A 12,088-nucleotide genomic window follows, 5' to 3' on the forward strand; every position below is an offset into this window, starting at 1 on the left:
ACTGTCCATTACAAGTAAGACTGCACCCCAGAAAGTGTGGCCGAGAACTGGGCTGAAGAAGGCCAAGCAAGCAGTCCTGCGCACGGTAGAGTCAGGAGGATTGGGGCCTGTGCGGGTCTCACTGATTACGCAAACAACTCATCTCGGGCGTTGGGGAGGGTCGGTGGTTTCAAGTAACCCGCCCGGAGTTGCGTGCCACGCATCAGCTGGGCATCCAAGCCCTGTGCCCAGAGGCAAAGTGCTGCGGTGTCCTTAAAGCAGAGCGCTCTTGGAGGAGAGAGTGGAGTGCAAATTGCTGCGCAGAGGCTTGGGGTGAGATCAGCGAACGCCTGCTGCGGGCGGGGTGGGGAGGGGGAGGCCGCGATGCAGCAGGCAAACCCTAAAATTAGCGCTGGGGAGGCTGGGGCTGGCCCAGGTGGCGCGATGACGGCGGCTATCCTAGAGCTTTCCCCGGGAGCCTTGCTGCCTGCATACCCTGCACTTTCCTCCTGCACCCAACCGGGAGCAGCACCTACGCAGCACCAAGGACGGGCTCCTTCCTGGGAACAGGATTGAGGTACGCCCTGTAGCCTCCCGAGCCTTGAGTTCTAGAGCTCCTCCCCCGTTTGAGGAAGAAAATGTAAGGAGCCTCGGAATTCAAAACCTCAGTATGCTCCAGAATCGTTGTTGAGCTTAATATTTGTCTGGCTCACTTTAGAGACCCCTGTCCTTTCCTGAATTTTCCTTTAAATCCGTTCTGTCTTCCCCCATGCCTCAACAGAATTGGGGGATGTAGGGGGAAGGTGCTTGGGGAGGGCCCAGGGATCTAGGGACAGAGGCTAGGGTTGGGGTGGGGGGAAAGTTTGCATCTGAAAATCTCTCTGCAAGATAAACACTTCTGAAGGTCAGTGACAGCTCCCCGTTGGATCCTCCTGAAAAGGTGAATCTTCATTAAAGGATTCTTGGCCCACATTTTTCTTGAGAACCCAGACTGTAAAAAGTCTGAAGTATTTCAGATATTGCAATTCCAATAATGTATTGAAGACCTATATATTAAGTACTGTGAACACTCTTGAAATAAAAGCAAGCTATTATAAGGAAATTTGTGAAATGTAAATATGTGTTTCTCAGCCAGGATTAAATGAAGAATGCAAAAATGTTGTTATATTTAGTAGCACAAAAATGGAAAACTGAATGACACAGTATTTGGAAACCAGAAACCAGTTAATTTTAAAAGTCATGTTTATTATATAACTAGACTTTTTAAATAATATATGCACACTAATTTTAAACCAGCCATTTAATATACACTCAGCATGTCCATGGAGTGACCTCTTAACCCTAGCATCTTTTAGCCTTCCCTCTGCAGTCAGCCTCTTACCTTTATTTTCAGAATCTTTCATTCTCTCCCTCCTGCCTCTGCTGCAAAGGAGCAGGAAAGTCCGGCTGATTCTGCAACTCTGACTTTAGATCTGTCATTCAGACAGTCAGCAGTCTCGGGGACAAAGTCCCTCAACGGAGGAGCACCAGGGCTCTGATAATTGCATGCAAGTCAGTGTGTTGGGTTATAATTTTGCTTATACTGAAGCGGAAAGGATGGAGATGAAGGCAGACGTAAACACAAATTCCAAAACATGGCATGGAACTGGATCTGGAGCTTAGGCTTGCCATTCCTTGCAGTAGGTTAGGGCACTGTTTAGTGCCTCCTTCTCTCCAGAGAGATTTGATTCAAATTGAAAGGGGAACGTGTGTGCCATGCACCAAGCTTATCCTCAAATGGAGACCTTCATTTTGGAGGTGGATTAAGAGCCCTGTGCCATTTCTTCTTACATATTCATTCATTCAGCAAACATTTCTTTTACCTTTCTGTGGAGCAGGCTCTGTGCTAAGTACTGGGGATAAAACAGTGACAGAACCAGCCCCAGTCTTCAGGCCACTCACCAGCTGTTACAATGCAGCATACAGTGCCATACAATGACCTATATCTGCTGTATGGACCTGGATTATTGAACCCATTTCACCCAGGCATAAGTTGGTACTCAAGGCTTTAAAGCCACTGGATGGCTGAGACAGAAATGATCTGTGGAAAGCCAGACCCAAGACCCCTCTGTTAGATAGCCAGGAATACTCAAGCAAACCTTTCGATCATCCAGTTCCAGCTTACTTTCAATCGTTACATAGCTCCAATTCATCCCTTCATTCATTCACTCAATGAGTGGTTATCTGTGCCAGGCACAACTCCACCTGCTAGTGACTCAGGAGTGCAGGAAAACAGACCAAGTACCTGCTCTCATGGCTGTCACATTTGGGTGGGAGGCTTCAGACAGGCCATTAACAAATAAATACAAACACATAATTAATGGCAGTGAATGCTGTGAATAAAACTGAAGCATGACAGTAAGGTAAAAGAGGTGCTATTTTAGATAGCGTGGCCAGGGGAGGTGCCACTTAGCATGCTTTTGTGGGAAATGGATCAGAGTTAACACAGTCCCTTCCAAAAATCTTCACTCAGAAATTGTTTTAAAAGTTCTGAACTCTCACAACCTCCTTAGCTCCAAGTGCACTCACTAATGGGCAGTGTTTATTCCCCATTATACAGATTGGTAAACTGATATTCAGAAAGATTAACTGACCCAATCCAGGCCCTCACTAAGTTGGAAAAACAACAAAAAGAAAGACATCCTTTGCCATACAGCAGAAACTAACACACCTTTGTATATCAACTATATTCCAAAAAAAAAATTATTTAAAAAAATAAACCAACCCATTGCTTTCATCCCCAGTACAAGACTGACATGGAAGTTTTGCTGGAGGGAGGAGAGGTAAGAAGGTGAAGGCCTATCTCTACCACTATTACCTGAGTTGTGTAGGGCAGGTGATTTAACCTCTCTGTCACCAGTTTACTCATCTGTAAAGTGGGGCTAATCATTCCGGCCCTGTGTATATTCCAGGCTGTTCAGGAGATCAAAAGAGAATAGACATGCCACTTTGTAAACCAAGTTCTATATAAATATAAAGTATAATTATCAACATACTTGGGCACATTAAGAGAACTAATTGCTAGTATTTACCTGCTCATTACTGCAGCCCAAGTTAAACACAGCTATAGAGCAAAAGCTTGTCATGGCCACTAGGGGTCCTGGAGTTGACTGCTGCTGCTACTGCTGCTGCTAAGTCGCATCAGTTGTGTCCAACTCTGTGCGACCCCATAGACGGCAGCCCACCAGGCTCCCCCGTCCCTGGGATTCTCCAGGCAAGAACATTTCCTTCTCCAATGCATGAAAGTGAAAAGTGAAAGTGAAGTCGCTCAGTCCTGTCTGACCCTCAGCGACCCTATGGACTGCAGCCTACCAGGCTCCTTCGTCCATGGGATTTTTCAGGCAAGAGTACTGGAGTGGGGTGCCATTGCCTTCTCCGGGAGTTGACTGCTAGCTGCCACAATTTAAAGACTCCTCCAAAGTGTGGAGTAATTTTATTTTATTTTCCATCTTTCCTTGACAGTGCATAATAACTTTATGCTCATCTTTGAAAAAAAGGCCAATGAGAAAAATCTGCCTTCACTGGAATTCCTCACTGCCAACCAAATGGGCCAGGCTGGCCCATAAATCACCTCAAAGAAATAAGCATCTCCATCTCCAAGGACCAAGGCCAGGGCAGCCAAAAAGTGCCCAGTTCAGAGCTCCTTTAGGGGCAGATAGGGTGAAGAAGGAGGTGCTAAGAGCCACCATCCAGGTACTCTTTCGTCCAATAAATATTCATTATGCCAGACACTGCTCTGAACACAAAGAATAACACAGTGTTGAACAGAACATTCTGTTCTTAAAGAGCCTGTGGTCTCAGAACAAGAGCTTTCCACAAGGCTTGCTGATTTACTCCATTAGGCCAAGGCTTGGGTTTGAATAGGACAGCAGAAGAGGCCAGGTCCAAACACAAGCTCTGCCATTTCCTGGCTCCTGAGGTAGCTGGGATACATTCCTGCACCTCTCTCAGTCTCTATTGCCTGATCTGTAAGATGCAGACAATAAGGCACCTACTTCCCAGGGCAGGATGAGGCTCAAGTGAGTTAGTGCATGTCAAGTACACAGCACTTGTCAAGTATGCTGCTGCATATGTCAAGTATGACGCATAAAGGGAGGGCTCCATAAATGCTGTTAAGACTAGTATTATCACCTACTGATCTGGATCAAGCATACCCCTCAGCACCTCAGTTTCCTCGTAAAATACAGAAAATAATAAACAGCTAATATGGCTATTGTGAGAATTACATATCAGGAAAACTATAAAGCCCTGGCATACAGGATCAGCTCAAGCCCTGCCAGGCTCACTCCAGGCCCCTTTTAATCAAGCAGGTTTTCCAAGAAAAAAAAACTAAGGCTGGGAGGATTGAGGAAGAGGGAGAGGGGCTGGCATTCATATTAACAAGGAAACAATTTTCTTCCCAAGAGTGTGGTCTTTTCTAGGCTTACATGCATTTTACTCAACACTGTATTTTGAAAAGTTTCAAAATACAAAAAGTTGAAAGAATTGCATGGCAAACATTTTCAAGTATATTTACTAAATTTGCTTTATCACATATATGCTTATCTTTCTATTCATCCTTACTTGATTTTTTAAATTAAGTCAAAAGAGATCTGGTCTTCTTCAGATAAAACAAGTCTTTATTTTCACTCATGATACAGATTTTACAGAAGCCTTAGACTGTCTGATTCTGTGGCCATTCTAAGCAGTGTTTGGTAATTCTCAGAAGTCTTATCTGGCCCGCAGTAAACAAGGATGTGGCCACATCAAGGCCAGGCACAGTTGAGGAACAAGGATGAACTCAAGCCTTGGAGCTTTCCAGAACAAGGCAGCGTCTCTGGCAGATCCTACGCTCCTATTAAACTGGTACCAACAACCATTAATGGAAATGATGCTCCATCTCAATAACCAAGTTTAGGGAAAGCGTCAGGCAGGCTCCACTGGCCACAAGTCCCTTCACAGCTCTCCCCAGTCCTTGTCTTCTCAGATGCCACTTCTGAGTCATTAGACTGGTGAGTCATCCCCAGCGAGGGAGGCCATCTTGAGAGCAAAACCAAAAAGAATTTTCAAGAACAATGAGTGACACCCTGAACTGAAAGAGAATAAGGCTTTTCATTGTCCTAGCAAAATAACGATGAAAAAAAAAAAAACATGCTGCTGTTAACACTGTGGGTTCAACTGCCCAGCTGTAAATTGTACTGAGAAGAAAAACTCAGCAAAAAAAGCTTTCACATTCCCTTGGAAATCTGAGAGCAAAAGAGACTTGGAGGCTATGTATCAAATTAGGCAAACCTAATGATCTTTCGGTAACTTGCCTGGACCTCTTCTGGCTTAGTCATTCATTTCCCAAACATGGCAGGGTAGGGTGACAGAAGGGTGACTTCACCTGCACCACCACATTTCTGGTTCTCCCCCAGCCAAGCCTCTGTTTGGTTTGCTCAGCCGTGAGAGAGATGTCTAGAGTGAGAAAACTGCTGCCTGGGGGTGGGTGGGGGGAGGGGGGTTTGTGATTAGGGGCACCGCAGAGGAAGGCAGCATGACTATAAGAAAAGCTGGGTGGGCTCTGATGAAGCCAAGCCACAAGGCAAGGGGAAGAGAATTCACACATGCCGTGCCTACTGTGTACCAGGCACTCTTCTCATCAGCAGCACCATACATTTAAAGAGAACTTATTTGCCAAGCATGGCCTTTAAAGCAAGGACTCTCACAGCACACTGCCTAGGTCTGAATCCAAGCTTACTAGTTGTGTAACTTTGAATACGTTACTTACCCTTTTTGTGCTGCAGTTTTCTCATTCATAATATAGAGACTGTAAAACAGGGTTATTGTAAGAACTAAACAAAATTAAAATATTCACATGTTTAGGACAAGAGCTGGCACACAATAAGCTGTGCAGCATGCATGTTAACACTTGCTGGTCCATCTCTTTTTTGTAATTTTTTTTTCTGGACATGCTGCAAGACATGCAGGATCTTTGTTCCCAGACCAGGAATTGAACCTGTGCCTCCTGCAGTGGAAGCAAGGAGCCTTAACCGGTTAACTGGACCACCAGGGAAGTTCCAGCCCATCTTTTTCAGATGAGAAAACTGAGGCAGAAAGAAGAAAGGAGACTTGCTGAAGGACACACAACTACATGGTGGCAGAACCTGGATACTGCCTGTCATTGACTTCTCACAAACCCTGGGAGGGAAGTGACATCCTCTTCCTTCTATCAGTGAGAGCCTGGAAGGCAGACAGCTTAGTAACCTGCTCATCACACAAGCTGGCAAATAGGAGAGTTAAGATTGAAAATCCCACATTCGCTGTCTTTAAAGCCTTTGCACATCCCACTAGGCTGTTCTCAAGCATTAGCGTACATCAGAATGACTGCTGGGGTTGGTTAAGCATAGGCCGCTGGACCCTACCTCCAGAGTTTCTGATTGGGTAGCTCTGTGGTGGGGGGCCAGGGATTGGCATTTCTGACAAGTTCTGAAGAGACTGTTGCTGCTAGTCTGGAGCCCGCATTGCCTACAATCAGGCACCTGTATGCAGAACAGAGAGTAGAAGGGATGGGGCCCAAAGGTTATGGGTCCCACCCCAACAAAGGCTTGGTTACTCCCCTGGGCCCAGCAAACATACTTTGCATTTACATGGTCCTTTGACAGTTATGATCTCATCTGATCTTTCCAACATCCCTACGTAGTGATCATTATCCCCATTCATTGTGATTTGTTTGTAGGGACATATGGTTAAGAAAATGGCAGTGAGAGCATAAACCACAGGTCACCTGACAAGTTCTGTTCTTCCCTCCAAGTAACTGGTCCTGGAAACACTACCTGCTGATGGAGACTGACTCCAGTTCCAACCTGTGACTTTACAAAGAATAACTTCAATTCAGGCAAGGGCACTTCGGCCCACCACAGTTTGTGGGAGGTAATTTCTGGTGGGAAGAGCATAAGACCCATTTTCTACCATCATTTCAAGGACTAGGAAAGTCTACTACTCACAAAATACTTCCACCAACTATTTGCTCCCTGCTTGATAACCTAAAAGCTTTGATATTTGACTAAAATGTGATTCTCTATAAAAGATGAAAGCAATTTGGGGGGGTTAATTTCTACTGGAGCACAGCTTGTTCATTTAGAATAGCTTGCATGGTTAGTATAGTTTTTAAAGTTGCTTGGACATATAAGCCAATAACTCATTAGTATCTAGAATATTTCAAGAACTCCTATAAGTAGATAAGAAAAAAACAAACCCCCAAGAAAAAAATAGGAAAAGACATAAACAGGCATTCACACATGTCTTAGTCACATATAGCCAATATTCATATGAAAAAATCCTCAGCTTCATTATTTGTCAGGGAAATTCAATATAAAACAACCAGGCAGTACCAATTCATACCCATCAAAAAGGCAGACACCACTGAGTGTTAGCAAGGAAGTAAGGAATCAATACATATATATCCTAGAGGATTCAATTATTACTTATCCATTCATGTATTGTTACCCAATAAATAAATAAACATATTTACATTCATCTTCTACATTCAGGATACAATGTTAAGCTGAAAAGATGCCAGGGATTCACAAAGCTATGCTACTTCTCACCTGTAATCTCCTGGTGGAAAAAAAGGGGGGAAGGGGAGAGAAGGATACTGACATGGAAGGCCTTCCAGTTGGTCCAGAAGGGACTGCTGCCCCCTAAGGAGCTTCCAGTCATGTTTCACCCCACCACCCACTGAACTTCCCATATTTGGGGTGTGATCATAGGGTTGAATATCTGGACTAAAATTAATAAAAATAACCACCACCTGTGAGCTACTACGTACCAAGTACTTTATATATATTAACCCATTTAATCATCACAGTAACCTAAGACAGGAATATCATTCCTATCTTACATATGATAGATAAATGAGCTTTAGAAAGATTCAGCACCCGGCCCAAGATCACACCATTTATTAGTGTGCCACTCATCAGTGGCAGCTTTAAATCACAGTCTGTCTGGCACCAAACCATATGATTATAGATGCCCTAAGTGATGTTGACATCATCATGAGGAATTCAGGCCACCTTTAAGGAAAATTAAATAAAATTTGGATATGGACTTCACTCATTGCATAATATTCATTCATTTTACTTCTTCCTTCTATGAGTATAGATATTGGAACACGTTTATTTTGTCTGACGTGGAAGAAAGGAAGCTGTGTGGATAACCAGGCCTAAAACGGCCACACACCAGTCCTATGAACGTCTGCAAGTTACCTGGTCTCTTGCTTCACTTTCCTCATCTCTAATATGGGGGAAATAAATACCATCCATCCTCCTTCTTTCCAAGGTTTGTTAACATCTAAACAAGACCTCATAGTTGAGCTATTCTGTAAACTGTAAAGTATCATATAATATAAGACATTTTAATGGCCTTATCTCCAGGTTGGGGTGGGAGGAAATAGGGCAATATAGTGATCAGCCAAGATCCTACTGAAGAAAAGAGAGGTGTGGCATGGCAGTGGGCCATGGGAATCCACGGGTGAAGTCTAGAGTGGGAACAGAGAAGAGGAGAGGGTGGCTGTGTACACAGTATACACCTGGGTTTAAAAATTGTAAAACTAGAAAACTTATCCTCACCCAATTCACTGCAGTGGGAATATCCGTTTATTCCTCTTTTGTAAAACATTCACACAACACCCGGAGTAACATTATGCATGTAAGTATCACTAAAGCAATACTTGTTGCAATTCCCAATCTATTCAACTACTCAGGCAAGCTAAAAAAAAGGGGGGGGGTGCGGGTGGTCAGCTTTCAGACCTACTAAGTTTCAGCAACCGTTTGATGCAAGGAGAAAGGAATTTAATTGGCACACTGACTAAAAGTAAGAAGACATCCTTTGAAAGCTCGCAAGATGACAATGCCAAGCCACAGAGTCTCCCTAACTTGAAAGGCTTGTTTCTAACACAATAAATAAATGTTTGAAAATTGTTTTTGCCCTTTGTCAAATTTCTCTTTAGAATGCTTACTATGTGCCTGCACTTTACAATTATTAACTCATTAATTCATTCAATCTTCCAAACAACCCTGGGGTGGAGGGGGGCGGTGACGCCAACACCAGCGACAGGGCCCTGGTGCAGCCTGCCTCTGGCCCTGGTCGGCCATTTTAGAGCTCAAGGCATGTCAGCCTCGGAAGAAGAATGCTCACGTGATGGAAACAGATGAAAAGGACAAGACAGGACACACACACACACACAAGCAAACAGGTATCTTAAAAGTACCAAATCCTGACTTAGCTTGGTGGGAGATGGCAAAGATGAAGTGGATGAGAACTTGCCTACATGGAACCTATAACAGCAGATGAACAGTGACGAATGCCCTATGGATGACAAAATACCAAAAGAGAGGCTACAGGTGGCATGAACCCCAGGAAAGGCTTCCCAGAGGAGATGGCATGTGTGCTAGTCCTGAGGGATGGGTAGGAATTGGCCAGGCTGAGAGACCAACGCTTGGCCCCTGCAGATAGAGAGAAGAACGCAGTGAGCCAGCATATCGGATCAGGCCCCTGTGCTCAGAACATGCCGGCAACCTGCAGTGCCTTCCCAGCTCACTTGGAATAAAATCCCAACTCCTTGTCACATCCTACTCAGACCCTGAGCAGGCCCTGTCTCCCTTACTTTCCCCTTGCTAAGCTCAGGCACTGGGATGCTTTCCACCTGTTATTGCCTCTGGCAGGATGCTCTAACCCTGGCTCCATGCTGGAGTAACTCCGGATCAGTCTTCAGACTCCACTGCAATGGCACCGCCTCAGAGACCCTCCCTGGCCACCTTCCATATAAGCCAGGGCCCCTCTACCTTTTTGCCTCTCCCAGCAGATGATCTGATTCCTGCCAAGTACACACGGCAATTTGTAATGGGGATTTTTACCGGTCTGACGTGCATAATGTCGGTTCCCCCTCTGGAAGTAGTTCCATGAGCTGTGGCCTTGTCTATTTGGTTCTCTCCCGGCCCTGACACACTGGGGAGCTCAATAAACATTTTGGAATGAATGAAAGCAGTAAGTCAGTGATTGAATACATGTGAGTGAAGGCCTAGTTGAGGACAAGGTAGAATGTGTTTGGGAAATAGGTAATCGTGACTAGAGTGTACATGATAACAGGTTGGAAAGGGGGTGGGTCCAGATAGGGAGGACCTCACACGCAGACCTGGATCGGATTAATTCCCCCAACGGGTACTGCATTGCAGGTGCGGGCCAGGTGTTCGGGGGTGGGGGATACAAACTGTTTCTCCGAGGCACCCCGGATTCTCTCTGCTCACAGCCAAACGGACACACAGGGACTTCTTCGGGAAATAAACAAGCTGCAACCACCTGAGCCAAGGGGAGATGCTCAGGGGTGGAGGGGGATGGAGGGACGGGAAGAGGACTGTCTTTGAGCGACCCCGGGGGAGCTCCGGTACTGGTCTAGTCCCTGCGGCCAAGGGTCAGGGTGCAGGGTCGCCCAGGCAGGGCCAGACATCCAGGCGGCGTCGCCCCCGCCCGTGGGTCCCGGGCAGTTCGGGGAGGGGGGTGAGTTGGGGGCCGAGAACCCAGCGGGAGATGCCACCTACGGCCTTCGGGGCCACCGCAGCCCCCCAGCAGTAGAAGGCCGGCGCCCGCGGTGCGCAGTAACAGGTCCCGCGGCCGCGCCCACACTCACCCTGCGCAGCCTTGGAAGCCGAGCGCGTCCTCCAGAGTCGCCGGGTCGCCTTCCACGGCCGCAGCGAAGAAAACAGCCTCCGGCTCTTCTTGCCGCTCTTCTCAGTTGCTCCCATCTGTGCGCCCGCACCCCTCCCCCGCCGCCCGCCGCCGCCCGAGGGTCGCCTCCCGCTTCCCCGGCCGCCGCGCGTCTGCCAGGTGCCCGGCCGTCGCGGGGGAGGACGCGGCCGCGTGGGGAGGAGCTTGCGGCCGGGTTGGGGGCAGGGGGCGGGGGATGGGGGTGGGGCACCGCGCTCGCGCCGAGCCTGAGGGCGCTGTCGGCCGAGGCGGGGGCGCTGCCGGGATGCGCCAGCCCGGGGGAAGCGCTCAGCAGCTCACGGCTCAATGCTTGTCATTCGTCCCTGATTCCGGAGGTGTCGATAGATTGCCCGACTACAGCTCGGCATCATTAATTAACACAAAAACCCCTGGGATATGCGCTGATTTTTATCCCCAAATTACAAATGAGAAGATTGACTGTCCGAAAGGTCAGGTAATTGACCGGGAGATCACAGTCCCTAAACCATGCAGATTCCTAAGTCCTTGGCTCTAACTGCATTTGTTCATTCCTTTCTATTTCCTCAGGATGATTCCACGTTATGTTCGATTTTTTTTTTTAAGTGTGATAGATATTCCTGTTTTCTTCATATAACAGATTAAGAATCACCTGTTTTTCTCTCTCTTTTTTAAGAACCTAGTCTATGTCCAGGGACTTTTACACACATGCCATTAAACCTCATAGTACCGCTGTGGGGTAGGAAGCATTTCCCCTTTTGCCAGATGAGGAAACTGAAATGTCAGGGCTGAGGTCGCCCAGCCTTCTCACCACTTTGTCTCTGGAGTGATTTTGCTTGCAGTTGGGGGAGTCCAAGAGAAGAAGAGCAAAACCAAGATTCCTTAACAGGGCCTGGCTGCAACAGTAATAGCTCATGTGTATAGAATGCCTTTCATGTGTCAGGTTTTACATACTTTATTTAACTCTCCCAATGATACTCATGGGAGAGAAATTATTAATATCTATGCTTAACAGAAGGCTTCCCAGGTGGAGCTAGTGGTAAAGAATCCACCTGCCAGTGCTGGAGACACAAGAGTCAGTGTTTGATCCCTGGGTGGGGAAGATCCTCCGGAGTAGGGAATGGCAACCTACACCAGTATTCTTGCCTCAAAAATTCCATGGGCAGAGGAGCCTGGCAGGCTACAGTCCCTGGGGTGGCAAACAACTGGACAGGACCGAGCACATATATCCATATATACACTTAACAGATGGGGGAAACTGAGCATCAGAGAGGTCAGGTTACATATATAAAGCCTTAATAAAGTTTCTATGTTAAGTTGAATCATGCCATTTTTGTAGGTTCAAACAAAAAGCTCAATTTATTATAGGATA

At 46.5% G+C, this 12,088-nt stretch overlaps 1 protein-coding gene across 2 annotated transcripts in view; it reads right to left on the bottom strand.

Moving 5' to 3' along the window:
- The window catches only part of DNAJC6 (DnaJ heat shock protein family (Hsp40) member C6), a 175,660-nt gene extending 164,768 nt beyond the window's left edge, over positions 1 to 10,892 (bottom strand). The window contains exon 1 of one of the 2 annotated variants that reach the window (XM_006058915.3): positions 10,664 to 10,892. In XM_006058915.3, the coding sequence (XP_006058977.2) occupies positions 10,664 to 10,778 (115 nt within the window). In that variant the 5' untranslated portion in view covers positions 10,779 to 10,892. Of the gene's footprint in view, positions 1 to 1,360; positions 1,583 to 10,663 lie in introns of those variants that run through there. The other variant, XM_006058917.3, reaches the window with a different exon arrangement.
- Positions 10,893 to 12,088: the final 1,196 nt, after the last annotated feature.

The sequence above is a fragment of the Bubalus bubalis genome, chromosome 6 (assembly GCF_019923935.1).
Source record: "Bubalus bubalis isolate 160015118507 breed Murrah chromosome 6, NDDB_SH_1, whole genome shotgun sequence".
Lineage (NCBI taxonomy): Eukaryota > Metazoa > Chordata > Mammalia > Artiodactyla > Bovidae > Bubalus > Bubalus bubalis.